A 20507-nucleotide genomic window follows, 5' to 3' on the forward strand; every position below is an offset into this window, starting at 1 on the left:
ACTCTTTGCCGCTGCCCATAAGAGAAGCTCCATCACTGTCCATTGAAAACTCATTTTTATGCTCAGGCTTTTTAATCCAATATGAGACTTCTGTTATTGTAAGGTCATTGTACTGTCTTTATTGTTTTTATCTTCTTATATTGAATCTTGTGTTTAAACGTGTTTCAGTGCTTGTTTTCTTTTATTTCTTGTGTTCAGCACTTTGTGTCAACTGTTGTTGTATGAAAGTGCTTTATAAACAAAGTTGAGTTGAGTTAAGTTGAGTTTCTGTCACATCTCTTGTCTTGTTCATTCTTGAATTCAACAGTAGGAGACTAAAAAAGCTCAAAGGTATTTAATGTTAAAATGCCCAGATGAAACTACTTCTCAGTTCCTGTTTGTGGATTCCCTACATTTCTTTGAGGTGTGTTTACTCCACCCAAGGCACACATTCATGCGGTGAGTTAACAGAAGCAGGAGCTGCTGCCTCCTTTTGGTCAAAATCAAGAAGACAGCGAAACCAGCAAGTATTTGATTTCAGTGTTTCTTTCTCATGTCAACATCTTCAAGTGGCTAAAAGTCAGAAAATGTCATTTGTTCCCCGCTCTGTCTCTCTTCAATAAAGCTCAAGCTTCTCTTCTGAGATCTTCTATGAACAAAAGAGTTCCTGTCAGTTCACACATCTTTGATACAATCAGTCCTCAGACTTCTTCACAGAGCGCACATTGAACCTCCGTCATTTCAGATCTCCCCCGTTAAACTTCAAATAAACGTTTCATCTTCTTCCAAAAAACACTTTAAAAAATGGAAGTCTCTTTTCTAGACCCTCTAAAGTAGAAGCCCCTCATAAAAGACCATGTTGCTGGTGTCATGACACTATTGGTCAAAGCCTTTGTCAGATATTTGCATTCATATCAGCTTTTGTCACACTCGTCCCATTTTAACTCGCTGTTTTGCCTAGATTTCTATCTTAAAACCTTTGGTAAAAAATTACCTTGTGAATTATAAATAATATTTATTTAAACAAAACTTCATCTGTTTCCTGCATTGGTTTCAGAAAATGTCCCTCTTTGTCACCTAACTGAGAAGAACCCACAAAAACAATTTAATTTATTAAAACAAGAATTATTACTTCACATGTTTAAGCCACAATTGTATTTTTTCAACATAAATTCATAATTAGATTCATATTTAAATCAAGTCCTCATGTCTAAACATGAATTCAGGGTTAACACCTTACTAAAAAAGTATGTATATATATCAAAAAAAGTAAAAACTTGGAAACAAGACTCTGAAAAATTACCTCAACTTTGGCATGTGAATGTTTAATAGTTGTTTGCAAAAACAACACCAACGTGCTAGTAGAGCTTCTTCAGAAGTTGTGTGACTCACTGGCTGGGTTGGATAACAGAATGGGGGATGGACTGGTGGATGACTTAATGAGGACGGTTACAACTTTTCCACTGCCCCACCTTCTTTGGGCTTAAGTACACCTGCTCTCCACCCAAGTTAGCAAACTGATCTGAAAAAGGAACCTGGGAATAACAACAGCATTCAAGCCTGAACTCCATTCTACCAGACGGAACAAGAACACAGAGAGAAGAAGAAGAATTTTCTTTTGATCAAGTGAAGAAACAAATCATCAACCAACAATGGTTTCTGCAGGTTTCCAGATCTTGGGTGCTGCTTTGGGGATCCTGGGCTGGATTGGTGCCATCCTTACGTGCGCTTTACCCATGTGGAGAGTCACGGCTTTTATTGGCAGCAACATTGTGACAGCGCAGATCACCTGGGAGGGAATCTGGATGAGCTGTGTGGTCCAGAGCACAGGTCAGATGCAGTGTAAGGTCTATGACTCCATGCTGGCCCTCTCTTCTGACCTTCAGGCTGCTCGCGCCTTGACTGTCATCTCTATTGTGGTGGGCATCTTGGCCATCCTGCTTTCTGTAGCTGGGGGAAAATGCACCAACTGTGTGGAGGATCAAACATCCAAAGCCAAAGTCGGCATTGGCGCTGGGGTGGGGTTCATCGTCGCTGGAATCCTCTGCCTGATTCCAGTCTGCTGGACGGCCAACACTATCATCCAGAACTTCTACAGCCCTCTCCTGAGTAACGCTCAGAAGTACGAGCTGGGGGCATCGCTTTACATCGGATGGGGTACGTCTGCTCTGATGCTGATTGGAGGGGGAATGCTCTGTTCCAACTGCCCCAAAAATGAAGACAACTACACAGCAAAATACGCTGCTGCAAGATCTGACATCTCATCACCACCTGGGAAACTTTCTACACAATACGTCTAAAGCAATTTACAGAAGAACTTTTTACAAATTGATTATGAGTGCTGATTTTTCCGGATGTATCGTCTTCAAAGGACGTTTATCCTGATGAAAAGTCCTGAGCAAAAACATGAACCACACCCTTTGGAGAAATTCATGTGCAAATGTTCATTGTGTGTTTGAATTGTTACTGTAAAACTGTCCTTAGAAACTTTCCATTGATACAACTTATACTACAAAATCTTTATTTTATTGTCTACAAACTTTGTTTATGTTTTTGAAAAGTTGTCCCTGTAATTTTGTTTGGGAGATGTGATTTGCTAAAATTGTTCCATAAATAAAGATTGATTTACAAAGTCAAACCCAGGTTACCTTTTTTAAGTAAAACTTGTTTTTATCCAACCTATAACCCATTTTCAATCAAAACTAGCAACTGTTCATTGTCTTTTAAAAAAGAAATCGTATTTGAAAGAATGACCTTAGAGCCTTTAAGCTTCATATTTTGTCGCCATTCCTGTCAATCTGGTTTAGGCGTGGCAAGAAACAAAGGACAAGATGGAATCATGCAGGTTTGGTTGGTTAGTTGTTTTTCAACTGAAACACTTGTAACAAACAAAGTTGGAATTCAAGTTGACCAATGAGAATGATTCTTATTCGTTATAAAGAAAAACATGGAGAAATCAGTCTTTTTTTCTTCCAAAAGTTTCCTGAGATTATTTTGAATTTGACGTCTTCTTCTAAGTCTTCAAACTAGTTGCACATTTTCTTAAAAATGTCACATAAATTAACCACAATAAATAAAATAAAAAATTGAAATAAATAGCACATAGAAAAGGACGTTTGATCTCTGCTCAGCATTTAGTCTTATTTCTCTCAGGAAACATTGATGTTTCAGCTCATTTTTGTTGCTTACACACACCCCAAAAAAGGAAAAAAAGAAAGAAGCTATTTTTTTTACCTGACCTGCGTGTGGGTGTGCGTCTGTGTTTGTCTAAAAACAGTCACAAACTAGAGCCATTGTTCCCTGTTTTGAAACCTTGCTTGCGGTAACGAAGCTCATATGTTAGGGAACAATGGTGGGCATATCGAATGTCAGGTGTCCCCCTTTGTCTGGAAGGACCGAAACTCCACCTTGAAAGCTTGAGCCAAAGATTGAGGTGTTTAACTGTCCCATAGCGGATCCTCAGAGCATCAGACCACCAGAAACACCTCCTGCATCAGGTAATCAACCACAGATCCCTCAAAGAACTACAAACTATAGTTGCAGGAATACTTTCTTAACAAATTGAATAACTTCAGATTTTTTGTGTACGAATGACTATTTATTTATTGTCATTTCCTTTGCAAAAGTTGGATCTCGTCTGCTTCGCTGTGACTATGGCTTCTCAAAGTCTTCAGATCTTAGGTGTCTTCCTGGCCCTAATTGGTTGGCTGGGTACCATCATCACCTGCGCCATGCCCATGTGGAGAGTCACAGCTTTTGTCGGGGCAAACATCGTCACGGCCCAGGTGATTTGGGAAGGCTTGTGGATGACCTGTGCGGTGCAAAGCACGGGGCAGATGCAGTGTAAAATGTACGACTCCATGCTGGCTCTTCCTCAAGATACACAGGCTGCCAGAGCCATGGTGATCATCTCAGTGGTTGTTGGCGTGTTTGGCGTGATGATGTCTGTAGTTGGTGCCAAGTGCACCAACTGCATGGAGGACGAAGTGTCTAAAGCCAAAGCCTGCATCGTGTCTGGAGTGATTTTTATAGTAGCTGCTCTGCTGATCATGATTCCAGTATCGTGGTCGGCTCACACAATCATCAGGGACTTCTACAACCCGCTGGTGGTTGAAGCTCAGAGAAGGGAGCTTGGCGCTGCACTGTACATCGGTTGGGGCTCTGCTGGTCTTTTGCTGCTGGGAGGGGGCATGCTCTGCAACAACTGTCCCCCAAAAGACGACAGACTCTTCCTGCCAGCCAAGTTTGCCCATGCAAGAACCGCTTCTTCAAACGTGGACTATGTGTGAGTCTATCAGCTGCAGAGGTGTAACTTTACAAAAACAACAACACATTTCACTGTACTGAACGTTTGGCTGACTAAAAAAAAAAAAATCTGTTTAGTTTTTAATTTTTTTTTCTTTTTGTAGAAATTCTTGTTAAGTTTGTTACCAAAAAAAAATAAATATTTTAATAATATAAATGAGTGCCATTCATGTATGTTCTTTTTGAATCTTGTAATCTGATACACACCTAGAAGTTGACACCCAGTGATTTGCTTGCAACTAAACTCCCTTAATGAAACTAGCTCTTAGAAATCTTGCACAATGCTGCAGTGAGTAGTTTTACCCACCTGTTTTTTCAGTTGAGTCATTATTGGTTGGCCTTCAAAAGTTTCTCTGTTTGCACAAATGCTAAATATTTTCATTGTACCGATAAAGTATCAGAAAAGCTAAACTCATGTGACTGTATCTGCTTGCTTTTTGCTGTGCTGGGTTAACCTCCCTGCATTGATAATGTGATTTAATGTCTTGAGTAACAAGAGTTACAGCCAGTAGCAACAATGCAGTGCTAATGCTTGGATACGTGTCGCCAGGGAGCAGTTTAATATATGCAAAGAATGGACATTTACACTTTGTTCAGAAAGAGCTTTACCCAAGTCTTGACAGGACAATGTATCCTTTATCACCTGACCCATTCATAACAGAGGCTGTGTTTGAGAAAGCTCTCAAGAGGCTGCAGATTTCCTGGAAAACAAGATCTTTTACATGAGCAAGTTATCCTTTTATGTATTTTTGAAAACAAAAAATAAAAAAGTTGATTCTAAAAAAATGTTTGACATGTTGACATTTAGCTCTTAGCTCTGTTATTTTAAGGGAATCACTAAAATTAGTGTACTTTTTTTGGAATCATATTTAGATTTTCATTACGGTGAAACTAAAGTAATGTCAGGAAAACTCTGCTCTATCCATCTAGTTTCTTTTATTAAATAAATAAATAAATATAAATATTTCTCTCAAAATACTGGCAATCTAAAGTCCTTTTTAATATTTAACATAGTCATCGCTTGTTTTAGTGTGCCAATTAAAAAAAAAAGCAATAAAATGCTCTTAATAGAATAAAAATGTAACCCTAACTATAAAAACATTTGACAAAAAAGTCACATACACATAAATACTCAATTTTAGGCCAAACGTAGCTTTAAAATAGTCTCAGTAAACATAATAGATCAAGACAAGATGTTCTTCGTAACCAAATGTCATAATATAAGTATGTGGCTAAAAAAGAAGAAATATGACAAAATGATGACATTTAAAAAAAAATCATTTCATTATATCCTTTCAAATAAAAAAGCCACATGCAAATAGATCCTCCACAAAACCAAGTGCATATTTTGCAATGAAAGATCTCAAAACTGCAATTAGGTTGAACTCATTTATTTCTTGTCTGTAAACATTTTAAAAGCAAAGCATGCATGAAGATTTAGTGCATCAGTCCCACGGGCTTAATTCCTCTTCGTACTGTGTCTGTTTCACAGACAGCCGTGGTGCCGAAGTAAAAAACAAAACAAAAGTGTTAGTCACTATGCGATTAAAAGATTGATAAGAGACGGGCTTCTGCTGCAGTTCCTCTGCAGGTCCGGATGCGCCTGAGGCATGAAGGCAGGTCAGACAAATTCCTTCCCAGGTGTTGTGGATTTGGGAGGGGAGTATTTGGGACCATTGTAGCGTCCTTCTCCTGATGGGCACTGACAGCACAGAAGACTACCACCAACAAACAGTAATCCTGCTGCTCCCCAGCCCACGTACAAACATGAACCCAGTTCTCTCCTCTGAGCATCTTGAATCATGGGGTTGTAGAAGTCCTTAATGATGGTATTAGCAGGCAGGGACACAGTAATGAGACACAAAGCCCCACTCAGAATGAAGAAAACACCAGCAGACACGGCGACCCTGGCTTTGGCCGTTTCGTCCTCGATGCAGGTGGTGCATTTCCCTCCAACCACTGAAAGAAGCAGGCCAAAGAGAGACAAGAGGATGGCGATGACCACCATAGCTCGAGCAGCCTGGAGATCTGGAGGCAATGACAACAGGGAGTCGTACACCTTGCACTGCATCTGGCCTGTGCTCTGCACCACACAGGACATCCACAATCCTTCCCATATGGTCTGAGCCACCACAATGTTGTTCCCGATGAAAGCGGACACTTTCCACATAGGCAGCATGCAGATAAATATGTTTCCCAGCCACCCAAAGACAGCCAGTGCAACACCTAAAATCTGCAAGCCCAAAGATGCCATGGTAGCCTTTTCTTGTCCTCTTTGTGCTTGCCTGCTGAATAAAAGTCCTCTTTCTGCTGGCAGATATTTATACAGCCTCTTTGGGTGGGCTTTAGCTCCCCTTGTCACATGTTCACATCCATCATGCTGTCTTTTGTGTTCAGAGGAATGTTCTAAAGAGGCCCATGCGTAACCCTGAAAGTTAAAAAAAAAGACACAATTCTAGGTTTTTAAATTAAAAAGTGGCAACTTGATTCAAAAATTACAAAAAAAAAGTCAAATAAATTCAGAGCAGACAGCTTCAGCTATGTATAAAGAGAGAAGAAACTTGCAGAAAGCTTTAGAGAACAATTGATGGCATTGGAGATCTTCAGCAGACCTGCAGGGACACATGGATAATTAGTGCAGGTGAGATGACTCAGCCTGATTGCACCCTGGCAAATCATCACACCAGAGGTGAGTTCTCCTGTCCACTTTAAAATATAAAAGCTGAACATGACAGACCATCTCTTCAGCGTGCTCCTGCTTCAACTTGTAAAGAAAGATGGCATCCTTTGGGCTTCAGGTATTTGGCATCTTCTTGGCCAGCGTTGGCTTCATTGGTGACATTCTTGTTTGTGCCCTGCCCATGTGGAGAGTCTCTGCTTTTATTGGAAGCAACATTGTCACTGCTCAAATCTTCTGGGAGGGCCTGTGGATGAACTGTGTGCAGCAGAGTACTGGGCAGATGCAGTGCAAGGTGTATGACTCCATGCTGGCTCTGCCTCAAGACCTCCAAGCTGCACGAGCCTTGGTCATCATCTCCATCCTCATCACCTTCCTGGGGATCCTCCTTGCAGTCGCTGGAGGAAAGTGCACAAACTGCATTGAAGATGACTCAGCTAAGAGCAAGGTGGCCATTGCTGCAGGAGTATTCTTCATTGTTGGTGGCATCCTCTGCCTCATCCCTGTGTCCTGGACTGCCAACGAGGTCATCAGGAACTTCTACAGTCCCCTCATGACTGACCCACAGAAAAAGGAGCTTGGAGCTTCACTGTTCATCGGCTGGGGAGCATCAGCACTCCTGATCATCGGTGGGGCGTTGCTGTGCTGTCAGTGCCGCCAACAAAACGACAGCCGCTATTCTGTGAAGTACTCTGCCCCACGCTCAGCAGCCAGCACTGGAGCTTACGTGTAAAATCTGGACAACCCTGGACCTATGATTTTATTTTTTTTTACTTGGGTTTTAATAAAACTGCTTTTATCAAACATTTGTATGAAGTCTGTCTCTTGTTCTGACCCTTAATCTGTATTAAACTTTGATCAGCTATCTTTAGCTCTAGGGAGCCCAAGACCAACTTTCCTTTGGGCTTTTAAACTTTAAGTTTTGTTTTGGGGAGTAAACTTACAGCAACTAATAACTTAAACAGGAAAACCAAAAGGCAAAAGAAATGGCATACGCTGGTTTCTCAGGGCAACTTGCCGCCTAGTGCTGTTCAAATATAAAATGCTTGAACCCTCTTAATGGGTTCATTGCCAGGAATGAAAAAGTTGTCAACTGTTCCTCAAACTAGTTCTATCAGGAAATGTTCTCAACTTGAAATGATTCTAGAAAAGCCCCTTGAGGCTTAAAGTGCTCATTCAAAAATTCTTGGCAGCTCATCTCAGTCAACTGAATTAAGTTTAAAAATGGCCACCAAACTACATGACTATTTCAACCTTAAACTTTGGTTTTGTGTTTACCAACAAATCCTAAATTGAATGGAAACCAGCCAAATTCACAGGAACACCAACGAAATTATTGAAAATGTGAAATGGAGTAAAATCTGAACTTGAAGCTTTTCAGCCTATAAAAGTACTCCATAAACAATACTTTGCCATCATACAAGGAGCAAAATTACATTTAAGGCGGCCATCTTTTGATCCGTTTTAAGTGTTCCCTGTGGTCTCTTATGATTTTGCCGTTTTTAGTCCAACTCAAGACCTGTCATTTTCCAGGACAGTTTCTGCAGAGCGGCAGCATTTCATTAGAAATTTGTCCTGGAGTTGTGGGTGGGACTGTTGGTGTGGAGCAACCCCCTTCCTGTTACTGAGAGCTAGGATCTTGTGGCCTACCTAGTATTTTCTGTCATAAATGAGCTCTTTTACAATAGTTGTCCACCAGGAGCAGATGAAAAAACGCTGTTTGAAAAAGCTTGTATTTGTTACTTAACATCTACAATTGGCAGGCCACAAGCTCTCTGCTCCGCTCCACTCTGAGTGCATCCACTAGAGTTATGTACAGTATGTTCTAATTTTACTTGTCTGAGCTGGTATCTGGCTCAAAACTGTATGGCTGGATAGCATGGATATTGCTTGTCATTTTTGTTGCACCGCTAATGATGGGTTGGGTTAATGGGGTAAATTATGGGTAAATTAGCAAGAGAGTGTGTAAACAGAGGGATGATGGAATGTGGGGGGAAGGCTTACTCCGCACCGAAAGTCAAACCATCAACTCAGAGGTGAATTTCTGATGAACTATTGCTGCTCTGCAGAAACTATGTCCTAGAAAATGACAGATATTTTGAATTTGTCCAAAATCATATTTAAAAGACCACTGAGAACACTTTATAATAGATCAAAAGGCGATTGGAGTGGAACTTTAACCTGAAGTTGTTTTTGTTCACACTGTTCCTGCTAGTTCTTGCTTTTGTAATCTTTTGTTTTATCCTTTTCGGTCAGGTTACACAGGAATCAAGACAAACAGGAAACCTGACCCGTAAACTAACAGCCTCCTCCTCCCAGCTTCTCCTCCCACACCTGCCCTGCAAAAACACACAACTAGAAGCATTCACAGTCGAATACAAAGTTGCTGTGAAAATAATGTTTTGGACAACAAAATCTTTACTATTTTGCTTTTTGGAAGAATTGTGAACTCTGGTTTTGGATTGTTTTTTGACAACATGCAGACACACATTGTTGCAGTTTGTTTGGCAATCATCGGCTTTCTCGGAACCATACTTATCTGCGCACTGCCTATGTGGAAGGTGACACCCTTCGTTGGGGCCAACATCATCACCGCTCAGATCTATTGGGAAGGTTTGTGGATGAACTGCGTACTACAGAGCACTGGCCAAATGCAGTGCAAAGCCTATGATTCCATTCTTGCTTTGCCACAGTACCTGCAGGGCTGTAGGGCTCTGGTCTGCGTCTCTATTGGGGTCAGCGTTTTGGCCATTGGCCTCACTGCGGTTGGGGGCCGCTGGACAAACTTCTTTGACTATGACAGGCGGACCAAAACTAACATTGGTGTGGCTGGAGGAGCAGTGTTCATAGTGGCGGGGATCCTGTGCATCATTCCAGTCAGCTGGTCAGCCTCCATCATCATCACAGGATTTTACAGCCCAACAGCAATTGATGCCATGAGGGGAGAGCTGGGAGCTTCAATATATGTGGGGTGGGCGTCAGGGGCTCTGCTTGTAATTGGAGGAGGGATACTGTGTGGCACCTACAGATGCTGAGAATGAAGACAGCGCCCCCTTTCTACACCATGCTGTATGAACTGTTTCTGTGATTAACTGTGACCCATGATTGTAGCTTTACAGTTATCATTTATTTCAATCATAGTTTACACTATGTGTTTTTATTTTTATTTTTATTTGTGGACACTGTGTAAAAATATTAATATGACACAGAAAATGAAGGATAAAGATTGAAAAGTAAAAAGTAAAGTCATTTGAGCTATTACTGTACCTTGAAAACAGTTGTTTTTCTTTGTTGAACATGTTAGCATCAAGGCACTATGTCCAAGTTACAACATTTTTGAAGCTGTGTAAATACTTCTTTTGTTTTTAAACCTTTTCGTTTCTTGTTGTGGGGATACAGTTGTCTTTGTCAAAGATTTCTGCCATTGATGTTAAATAGTTGCTGATAAAAATTCTGGATTAATACTGCACTAAAATAAAAGAAACAGGCAAATCCTTGCCTGAAATGATTTTTTTCTTTAAAAGTATTTTTTTATGATGCTCATTTGTTGGAATATTTCTACTTTTAAATAAAAGACATAACTGAAAATGATTTTTTGTTTAGAGAAAATAGTGAATCATTATTTTTTGTCAATTTTCTTTTGTTGCCATTTTTTGATTTACCAACATTCAAAGGATGTGTCAATGACGGTTCTGATTCATCCAGGATGACGTTGTCTTGAGGTTGAGTCATGGCATCAGGACAACATTTTACGAATCATCCAAGTAGCGTCATCAGTCTGTTTTAAAGGACATTTAAAATTGTGATACAGAAACATTTGAATGAAATGAAAGCCACATTCTATGACTGTTTGATCTATTAAACATGAGACAGATATTTGTTAGTTTCCATTTGAAAACAAAGCAGCTTTTGGAAAAATCTGGTATAATACAGACATCTGTGGTTCAAAAACTTTCAAAAAGTAGTTTAACGTACATATTTGACCACTTTCTACGGTTTACACAAAACACATATCAAAATTGACTAGATTTGACATCATGATATGAAAAAAACCCAATGAAATAAAACTAAATAATACTTCCAAAACAATAAGACTGACTTTCCCACAATTCTTTTTTTTTCAGAATGTAAAAAAAAATATAAAAATATATTTACTATATTAATAAAAACAAAAAAAACATCATGTCCCCAAACAAATTGTTTTGTTTTCAAGATTGCCTAGAATCTTTTTGCTAATGAGGTTTAACTCGTCTAACAATTCTAGGAAATCAAAAGGTGTGCCATTAAGGAAGTTGCTGAGCCGGTTTGCTCTAGTTTTTCTAGTTTACCTTTGCTCCCTTATGAACTTAAAAAGAAGAGCAACATAATTGTGTTTTTCGTTTTTCCTTCTTTGGAAGTTTTTTAATTTATATGGTTTGGATATGTGTGCTTTATGATCCTCATTGGGGAGCAGCTTTGGGGTAGACCTACCAGATAGGCTACTGCTTTAATGTTTCAGAACCATTTATACATTTCTCCAACAATTATTGGACCAGAACAAAATCAAAGGCTTTACTCAATATCCTTGAGTTTCTGAGCAATTGATATTCATTAAAAAAAACAACAACAAAACTTTGTCAGTTTTTCACCTTTTTGAGTCAAGATTTGTTTGGACTTAGTATTGTTCATAACTTTGAAAACATGTGAGCTGAAAAGAATGAGACATCTGTCTTTTTAAGTGAACTTGAAAAATGTTTGACATGTTGACATTTAGCTCTTAGCTCTGTTATTTTAAGGGAATCACTAAAATAAGTGTACTTTTTTTTGGAATCATACTTTAGATTTTCATTACGGTGAAACTAAAATGATGTCAGGAAAATTCTGCTCTGTCCATCTAGTTTCTATTATTAAATAAATAAATAACGGTGGCGCAGTGGTTAGCGCTCTTGCCTCACAGCAAATAGGTCCCCGGTTCAAGTCCCGGCTGGGGGACATGAAAAACACAACATCAATGGGGGACCTTTCTGTGTGGAGTTTGCATGTTCTCCCCGTGCATGCGTGGGTTTTCTCCGGGATCTCCGGCTTCCTCCCACCGTCCAAAAACACGCTTCATAGGTTAATTGGCAACTCTAAATTGACCATAGGTGTGAGAGTGAATGGATGTGTGATTGAGGATATTCTACCCTGCGACAGACTGGCGACCAGTCCAGGACATCCCTTGCCTACGCCCAAGTAGCCGGGATAGGCTCCGGCAACCCCGTGACCCCGAAAGGGAATAAACGGTTTAGAAGATGAATGAATAAATAAATATGTATATTTGTCTCGAAATACTGGCAATCTAAAGTCCTTTTTTATATTTAGCATAGTCACCGCTTGTTTTAGTGTGCCATTTAAAAAAAAAGCAATAAAAATGCTCTTAATAAATAGAATAAAAATGTAACCCTAACGATGAAAACATTTGACATCTGTCTTTTTAAGTGAACTTGCTTGCCTTTACTTAACTTAAAAGTCTGTTTTGTCTCTGACAGTTTTGGTTGGCAACACTGTCGTTTTGGATGTCGCATGTTCAATTCAATGGTTGGGTGTAGTTTATTTTCCAGTTATTGTTTTAAAAATTTGTTTGACTTCAGAATTTTACAGTTGTCATGAATGAATAAAACATCGTGTTGGTTTTTCTGATAAGCTTTTTCATCTTAATACTTCGTTTCGTCGGCTGAAACTTGGCTTTCTTGGAAAGAATTCCAGACGAGCCATCCAGTTTGACCACTTTGTTCTGTGAGGTCACAACTGTTACAGAGCAAACTCCACCCAAAGAATGCTCCTTCATAACTGAGTTGATATGTCTTATCTCTGAAATTGGGAGCAGAACCACTTTCGACTGCCGTTGACAAATAAACCTCTCCAGCTCTTAGAAGGAAGACATTACAACATCTCAAGAGACTAGATCACAGGATCAACATGGTTTCCAACAGAAGGCAACTTTTGGGGTTGTTTTTGTGCATTTTTGGAGTTCTGGGGACAATCGTCGTCTGCGGTCTCCCATGCTGGAAGGTCACAGCCTTCATTGGATCCAACATTATCACCGCTCAGGTGATATGGGAGGGTATATGGCTCAACTGTGTCACCCAGAGTACAGGGCAGATGCAATGCAAATTCTACGACTCCCTACTGATCTTACCTCAGGACCTGCAGGCGGCCCGGGCCCTGGTCATCATTTCCCTAGTCGCCGGAGTCTTCGGGATTTTGCTTAGTGTGGCTGGGGGGAAATGCACCAACTTTGTGTCAGATGAAATCCAAAAAGGCAAAATAACCATTGCTGCTGGAATTGTTTTCCTCCTTGCGGGTCTTCTGGTGATGATTCCTGTCTGCTGGAGTGCCAGTACCATTATTCAGGATTTTTACAACCCAATGCTGGTCGAAGCTCAGAAGAGAGAGTTGGGAGCCTCCCTTTACATCGGATGGGGATCTGCAGGGCTGCTGTTCCTGGGTGGAGCCCTCCTTTGCAGCTCTTGTCCTCCAAGCGAACAAGAATATTACGGTCAAGATATCAAGTATTCCAAGGCTCAGTCTGCGCAATCCCAAAAATATGTCTAAGTCTCTGATTGACAATTGTATTTGGGGGTTTTTCTTATTCAATATCTCAGTATAGTCTATGTCTTAAAGGCAGTTGTGTTTTAAGATTTGTATCTTTTTTTCTTTTATTTCTTTGCTTTTGTTACAGTATGTGTAAGAAAAAAGTGTTTTACATTTTAAAAACAAATGTTTATTGAAAATTTACATTTACAAATGCTACTGTAACCTAAATGCTGACTTTCATATATATATATATATTGCTTTGTTGAAGTCATTAAGCATTGCTATGTTAGTGGGTATGACTCATGTTATGTTAGAAAGGGTAATGTTTTTTTAATAAGATGATTCATTTGTTATTTAGATAACTTTGTGTCACTGTCTGTCATTACTGTTAAGGAGATTCTGCTGTATCATCTTTTCTGCTGCTTAGAGCTGCTTGTACAGATGACTCAAGAGGGAAAAATGATTTGGTTGATCTGGTTTGGCAACTGGTTCTGAAAGTTTCCCCTAAAACAGGTTGTGTGACATTGCATTCAGTTTGCCATTTTAAAATGGAATTGAAGTAAAAAGACAAAACTGTTTCACTATTTGTTCTCTGTGTTTTTATTGGAGAGGATGGGGTCACAATGTAAAAACTCAGAGGGAAATTAGCAAAGAAAAAGTGAAAACAGTAGTAATTGTTGAAATGAGTGAGAAAGAGGAAATAAAAAAGTCATGTTTGTAACCCTTTGCTTTGGTCCTTTTTTTTAAAATAAATGTCAGTCATTACAAATTACAACACAAGCAGTGGCGGAGCTCGAACATTTTAAATGGGGTGGCGGGAGAGGGGCAGAAGTCTTTAGAAGGGTGGCAAATGAGAACAGCAGAGCAAAATAAAGGATCAAAAACAAGTTTTTCAAATAGTTTAATTATTGATGTTACTTAGAAAACATTAGTTCTGTTAAGTGAGGTGCTATTATAGATGCTTAAATTGATGATCTCTTAACTCCTTGACACCTGATTGTTTTTCCAATTCTGCACAACATGTTTTTATATTTAAGTAAATGCTAAATAAAGTTAACATGGTAAATTTGACAATAGCACATAAAATAGATAATCAAAAAATATTAGTTAAAATAGACAGGTCTGTCACAAATCGGCAACAAGCAGCATCTACTGTATGATTTAAAAAACACCTGTAGCTGTATTTTCACGCTAATGACTGACAGAACAAATAAACCACTTCCATGAACAATAAACATACAAACACAAAGCTTCAGTTGAATTGTCCTTTCAATGCAGAAAATGTGTATTGCTTTAGTTCAACTGTGAAAAACATTTGCTGTTTTTGTGTGGCCACAGACCAATGTTGCAGTCTCCACATTTGAGTCTGGCTCTTCAGCGTTGACGCTCATTTTCCACCACTGGTCAGTGTCCCTCAGCATCTGTGTGGACTTCCTGTGCAGAAATGACTTTGGCGCCACCCTTAGCGGTTCTCCCTCAAACTGCCGTTCAACAGATAGGTGGAGCTGCTGGTTTCCCCCTTACGGCTTCAGCACTGGTGTGTTGTAATGTACATGATGCTTCTTATCAGAGTCTTCAAATCGTCAAATATCTTTTTAAAAATTAATCCTAAGTACTCTACGGCTTCATGCTAGTGAGACAAGTAATGAATGGTATTTGGGGTGCGTTTTGAGTGAAACCACTTTGAGGCCAGAACGTCTCTGTCGGCATCAAGGGGTCTATGTCAACGTCGACTCAAAAATTGTGGTCTCACGTGAGGGGGCAAAGCTTTTTTGCTGGGGTGGCTGCCCCCCCCCCCCCTCCTCCACCACCATGCCACCCTGTAGCTCCGCCCCTGCACAATAGCATATATCTGGAGTATTTTCGAGTCAGCAATCCAGCAGCAAGCACTGCAGGTGGTGGGAGGGGCAAAAAGCTGGTTCTGGTAGGTGCTCTGGTATACTGTAGGCCATAGAAAAGAAGAATCTTGAAGCAATTTAGGCAGATGGACCATTCAGCGCCTCAGAAGAGGGAGGCAGATTTCTACCAATACAGTTTTCTGTGCGGGTGGTGAGCTGCTGATCTCTCTGGAATTCCAGTGACACCCCTACTGTTGACTAAGCAGAGGCTGAGGGTGGGCTAGTCCAAACAAACTGCTTGATGACAAGACACAAGGGGTGGGTGAGGACCAACCTGAGTTGCACAAGTCTCTGGATGATGTGTGGCTATCTTGTGTGACACGCCTTTGGGACATTACAAGTTGGAGACAGTGCCTCTGGACTGACATTCTGAGGTGGTGATCCTTCTCTTCAACAAGGGGCACTGGAGGATGTGCTCCAACTACAGGGAGATACCACTACTCAGGCTTTTTGGCAAAGTCTACTCTAGTGTACTAGAGCATTGACCATAAGAGAATTGGACTGAGTGAGTGTGACGTCACCCATAGAAAATGACTTGCTTGTGTTTCCAACCAAATAAGGTCAATTCAGCCGCCATTCTTTTGCAATACGTCAGTCACCATTTTGGAACCAGATGTCCTCAGTAAGCCATAATTGCCCCGTTTCGGTCTGAGTGTACATTTTTAAGGCAGCCACTTTTTCCAATCAGGAGTGAGCATGTTAGAAGGCCACACCCCTTCTACTGAAAGCGGGCTCTGGAGTATCTGTCAAGTGGTAGGGAGTGGTGGTGTTAAAGCCCTAAGACCTGTGGGTGTGTTTTCCTGTATTGTCTCCTCCTCCTACACAGGTGCAGGTTTTTTGGAAGTCAGATGACTGAAATAATACGTCCTCTTTAGGAAGTTGTTATGGGAGTATTCCTCTGGTCTTCCTGACACGTCCAGATCCGTTGCTGCAGCTCTCCGTGTCTCACCTACTCACTTGCAGGCACTCATCTGTTTGACTCCAGTTCGTTTGCTACATTTGACAAACAAACATTCCCAGACACTCGTGCAACAACACACCTTCACTCTTTCTGTTATTTCATTGTTTATTATTCTTTATACGTATTAAACTACAGGTACTTCAAGTGCTAAAACTGGGCTTTGTCTCCTTTCTTTTGGTTAGGCTTAAGAGCAAACCATAACACAGAGCCACAGGTGGTCCTTGCTAGTTTGATGCCCTGGGCGAAACACTGGACGGTACCCATTCAGTGTCTTGCCCAAAGACACTTGGACAACTAGGGTCGATCACTCTGACCCTGGACCATAGCTGCTCAAATTTCTAGATGCAGCAAGGGGCCGAAGGGAGTCTGATCTTGAGACTGCAATATTTCATTTTTGCTTTTTGCAAATGACCCTAGCGCCTACCTACGGATACATTCTGAGCATATTCCACTGGAAAGAAGCTCTGGAAAAAGACCCAGTACATGTTGGAGGAGCTATGTCTCTCAGTTGGCAGTTTCAACCCAGCAGAGGAAGATTCTGTGGGAACTTTTGCTCAGACTGCAGAATTCACAACCCAGTGCCAGATAAGCACAGGAGGATGGAAGTGGGATGTATATAATTGGCTGAATTGTCCGTTTTTGTCAATTTAGTCTTAGTCTTTTTAATTTGAAAAGTTTCCCCTTCTGACATTACATATTTAAAAGCCTGAAAAAATATTGGTGCGTGGGTTGTTTAAATTATTAGAAGCATAGAACTTAACAAATGAAAATTACAATGAAAGACATTGAACATGAAAATAAATAAATAAATGAATGAATGAATAAATAAATAAATAAATAAATAAATAAATAAATAAATAAATAAATAAATAAATAAATAAATAAATAAATAAATAAATAATTAAAAAATTAGAAGACCAGTCAAAAGCAACAGTTTATAAAGTATGTTTTTGGTCCCTTTAAGGTCCCTGCAAATATACAACTTTGACTTTTATTTTGTGAAATGTAGGTTCTCTCCCTGATGTTAAGTGAAGAAAATCCTACATAAAGTTAGCTGAAAGTGACATCTGGGTTAAAAATTGGACACGTGCAATAAGAAAATAACTTAATGAGGCCTTATAAGGGTGCTCCATAAAACCGTGGTTGATGACACACGGCACACCATTATTTAAATGAAGAGCTCACTTCCAAGGTTTGTACGGTGTTAAATGTCCGCATGACATTCTTTGGGCAAATTCTATTTCAGAGGCTCAGAGTTTCAGTTCCTGGAGTCAGATGAAAAACTAGATTCGGCAAAAAGAAAGGAGAAGTCAAAAGGCGTTTTTACAAGACTTTGGCTGTCAAAAAAAAAAGTTAAAGGATGCTGGTCAAATTGCTATTATACAAAAAAACAGGATTCAGCAAAATTATTTTACGGGAGAACAATTGAGGAGACGAGGCAGGGTGAAATTAGTAAGAAATATCCATGAGTGTTTTGTGAGTTTCTGTGTGCATAGGTGTGTGTGTGTGTGGGGGGGGGGGGGGGGGGGGGGGGTCATGTTTCAAACTGGTTTTGTTGCAGTGTACATGCAGAACCAGTTTTGTCTCACGAAAAATTTCCCCTGGTTTTACATAAAAAACATGCCACATTTGTTCCTTGTGCGTTGCAATGATGTAGGTGCAAATGATAGTAATTCTAATAATGATGCAAAGTTAAAATCATACTAAATATTTCTTACCAAAAAAAAGGTATGTGTCAATAAAATAATATAACGAAAAGTAATCTAATTTGCCATTGTTTTTATTTTAATGAGTTTAAAAATAGAGTTTTTGTTTTTAAAAATTTCCGAAACAAGTGAGGATAAAGAGGTAGGGAAAAGATGATCTCACTGCCACTGGGTGTGGCGGATGTGTACCTGACCGATGGAACACATAACTGGTTGGGTGACAGAAGAAGAGAAGAGAAAGAAGGAAAGAGTGAAGGGGAGGAGAGGGGACTAATTGGTCATACAAAAGGGGAGGGGCACACAGACGGAAACATCCTGTAAACAAATGAAGCCTAGTGTTAGGTAAAAGTTACCGAAGGTAGAAGAATTGACTGAACCAGTCAGACAGGGCTCAGCATTCTGAAAGCAGCTGTTTAAAAAAATAAAAGCACATCAATGGAGGTATATGAAAAAGACACGGAGAGTTAACGAAGACCGAACAAAGGAAGCTCTCGGGTGACCAGTGATCAGCTGCAGCCAAGCCAAAAGAAGCGCCACAAAAATCCAGGAAACCAAACGAGTACTCCTCACAGGTCTGTGAACATTATTTAAGACGTTGCAACGACCTCTGTTTCTACATCATGGCCTCCACCGCAATTCAGATGTTGGCCAGTGTCCTGTGCCTCATTGGTTGGATGGGGACCATCATCTGCTGCCTACTACCCATGTGGAAGGTCACTGCCTTCGTCGGCACCAGCATTGTTACCGCACAGATAGTCTTGGAGGGCATCTGGATGGCTTGTATAACTCAAAGTACAGGACAAATACAGTGCAAGCCCTATGAGTCCGTCCTCGCACTGACCTCTGACCTTCAGGCAGCGAGGGCTCTCACTGTCCTTGCAATTTTTATGGGAGGTGTAGGCCTCATTCTGGCCTTTGTTGGAGGAAAGTGCACGCGCTTCTTGGATGATGAAGAAGCTGGGAAAAAGGAAAAAGTGGCTATTGCAGCAGGTGTAGCGCTGCTAGCTTCGGGGCTGTTCTGTCTGATTCCCACAGCTTGGGCTGCCGCGGTGATAGTGAAGCAGTTTTATAACCCTTCTTCGACTTCTCAGCCGTGGGAGCTGGGAGCCTGTCTTTATATTGGTTGGGGAGCATCAGTTTTGCTTTTCCTTGGAGGCTGTTTGTTTATCAAGTCTGCATGTTCGTTCAAAGCCAACATTAAGGACAAGAGTCCCTCTGTCCACTACATGGTGGCTCGCTCCAACGGGTCTACCTATCCAGGTTCTGGGTACAGCCGGGTGCCTTCAGCCCCCCATCAGCCTATTAGTATCATAACGACCAAGCCTCAAAGCTACAGAGAGATGACTACAGCCCCTCCTCCATATGCAACTTCCCCATTTGGTTCTCTGTCCAAGCCAGAGATAACAGAGGAGTCCGAAAGATCGTGGGCGCCATCACCTATGTCAGAACTGAGTGAGGCGCCATCCACAAAATCCCAGCTGGAGAAAAAAGAAATGGAGGAGACTTTATCAGCCAATAGTGACACTGAAGAGGTTGCCCAAGATGGAGCAAGAACATACCTGTGATGAGGGCAGATGGATAAAACACTTATATGTTTTGTTTAAAAAAGCGATGTACGAGTTTTCTGTAACCTTTTATTTATGAAACCTGTTGGGAATACTTTTGTTTCAAACATTTTGAAGGAAAAACATGCTAATGCTAACTATGTTCGTTAAAATGAAGGAAATGTGTCTTTTGTGCTCTTAAACTGACAACAAACAAACAACTATGCAAGGTGCTTCCGACGAAAATTTTTTTTATTGTAAAATCAAATTTGATATGGCTTTCTTCCTGAGTGATCACATTTCCTTTACAGAAATAAGTCACATTTTAACTCAAATTTCTTCCTTGTTCTTGAAGTCAGTTTGACGTCTAGTTTGAAAGGAATTCCTGTTATTTTTTCCTTGAAAATGCTTTTTGTTTAAAATTAAATGTGAAAATGGCTACAAAGAGTCACATTGTTTTATGTAGCTTTCATTAACTGTTGTCAATGTAGTTAAAATCATGGAATCAACCTGGATGTATGAGAGTCTTCATAGACATTTTTCTAAATTGAATTAGCAGAAATGTACTTCTACTTTTCAAAAAATGTTAAACATGTATTGCACTTTTTTATTTCTGAGTATTTCCAATTTAAAAAATATTTATATTTTTGTGTTTTATTTGGAACTTTAAATTCTGTCTACCTAAAATCTTCCTGGACTGTCAGAGCTATTTTTTCTTTCAACTGAGCACAGGTCAAACAGGTTTGACAGAGAGTGACACCTAATGTTTTGTTAGTACAGATGGAGTTTCTTTTGAAAAAAAAGAAAAAAGTTTAGGCAAATATTTTCCTAAACTGAAGTGTGAAATTTGAGAATTTATACCGCTTTGTACTTTAAACTTGT

The 20507-nt window shown here is 40.1% G+C and overlaps 7 protein-coding genes across 7 annotated transcripts; 6 read left to right on the forward strand and 1 right to left on the reverse strand.

Moving 5' to 3' along the window:
- Positions 1-1476: 1476 nt before the first annotated feature.
- LOC101161257 (claudin-4-like) lies at positions 1477-2617 on the forward strand. The gene has a single exon (XM_004076176.4). It carries the CDS (start codon positions 1632-1634, stop codon positions 2277-2279), a length of 648 nt encoding a protein of 215 aa, XP_004076224.1. The 5' UTR covers positions 1477-1631; the 3' UTR covers positions 2280-2617.
- A 612-nt stretch (positions 2618-3229) lies between these two features.
- LOC101161498 (claudin-4-like) lies at positions 3230-5167 on the forward strand. The gene is made up of 2 exons (XM_011483267.3): positions 3230-3476; positions 3606-5167. The coding sequence occupies exon 2, from the start codon at positions 3633-3635 to the stop codon at positions 4266-4268; it is 636 nt and encodes a 211-aa protein (XP_011481569.1). The 5' UTR covers positions 3230-3476; positions 3606-3632; the 3' UTR covers positions 4269-5167.
- Positions 5168-5659: 492 nt separating this feature from the next.
- On the reverse strand, positions 5660-6866 carry LOC101161741 (claudin-like protein ZF-A89). Its single transcript, XM_004076178.4, has one exon. It carries the CDS (start codon positions 6536-6538, stop codon positions 5906-5908), a length of 633 nt encoding a protein of 210 aa, XP_004076226.1. The 5' UTR covers positions 6539-6866; the 3' UTR covers positions 5660-5905.
- Positions 6867-7014: 148 nt separating this feature from the next.
- On the forward strand, positions 7015-7767 carry LOC101161987 (claudin-like protein ZF-A89). The gene has a single exon (XM_004076179.4). It carries the CDS (start codon positions 7062-7064, stop codon positions 7692-7694), a length of 633 nt encoding a protein of 210 aa, XP_004076227.1. The 5' UTR covers positions 7015-7061; the 3' UTR covers positions 7695-7767.
- Positions 7768-9209: 1442 nt separating this feature from the next.
- LOC101164177 (claudin-like protein ZF-A89) lies at positions 9210-10470 on the forward strand. The gene has a single exon (XM_011483268.3). It carries the CDS (start codon positions 9439-9441, stop codon positions 9994-9996), a length of 558 nt encoding a protein of 185 aa, XP_011481570.1. The 5' UTR covers positions 9210-9438; the 3' UTR covers positions 9997-10470.
- A 2311-nt stretch (positions 10471-12781) lies between these two features.
- On the forward strand, positions 12782-14237 carry LOC101162388 (claudin-4-like). Its single transcript, XM_004076181.3, has one exon. It carries the CDS (start codon positions 12899-12901, stop codon positions 13532-13534), a length of 636 nt encoding a protein of 211 aa, XP_004076229.1. The 5' UTR covers positions 12782-12898; the 3' UTR covers positions 13535-14237.
- Positions 14238-18185: 3948 nt separating this feature from the next.
- LOC101164424 (claudin-like protein ZF-A89) lies at positions 18186-20428 on the forward strand. The gene has a single exon (XM_011483270.3). The coding sequence runs from the start codon at positions 18702-18704 to the stop codon at positions 19644-19646; it is 945 nt and encodes a 314-aa protein (XP_011481572.1). The 5' UTR covers positions 18186-18701; the 3' UTR covers positions 19647-20428.
- The last annotated feature ends 79 nt before the right edge of the window (positions 20429-20507 follow it).

This window comes from Oryzias latipes, chromosome 14 (assembly GCF_002234675.1).
Source record: "Oryzias latipes chromosome 14, ASM223467v1".
Lineage (NCBI taxonomy): Eukaryota > Metazoa > Chordata > Actinopteri > Beloniformes > Adrianichthyidae > Oryzias > Oryzias latipes.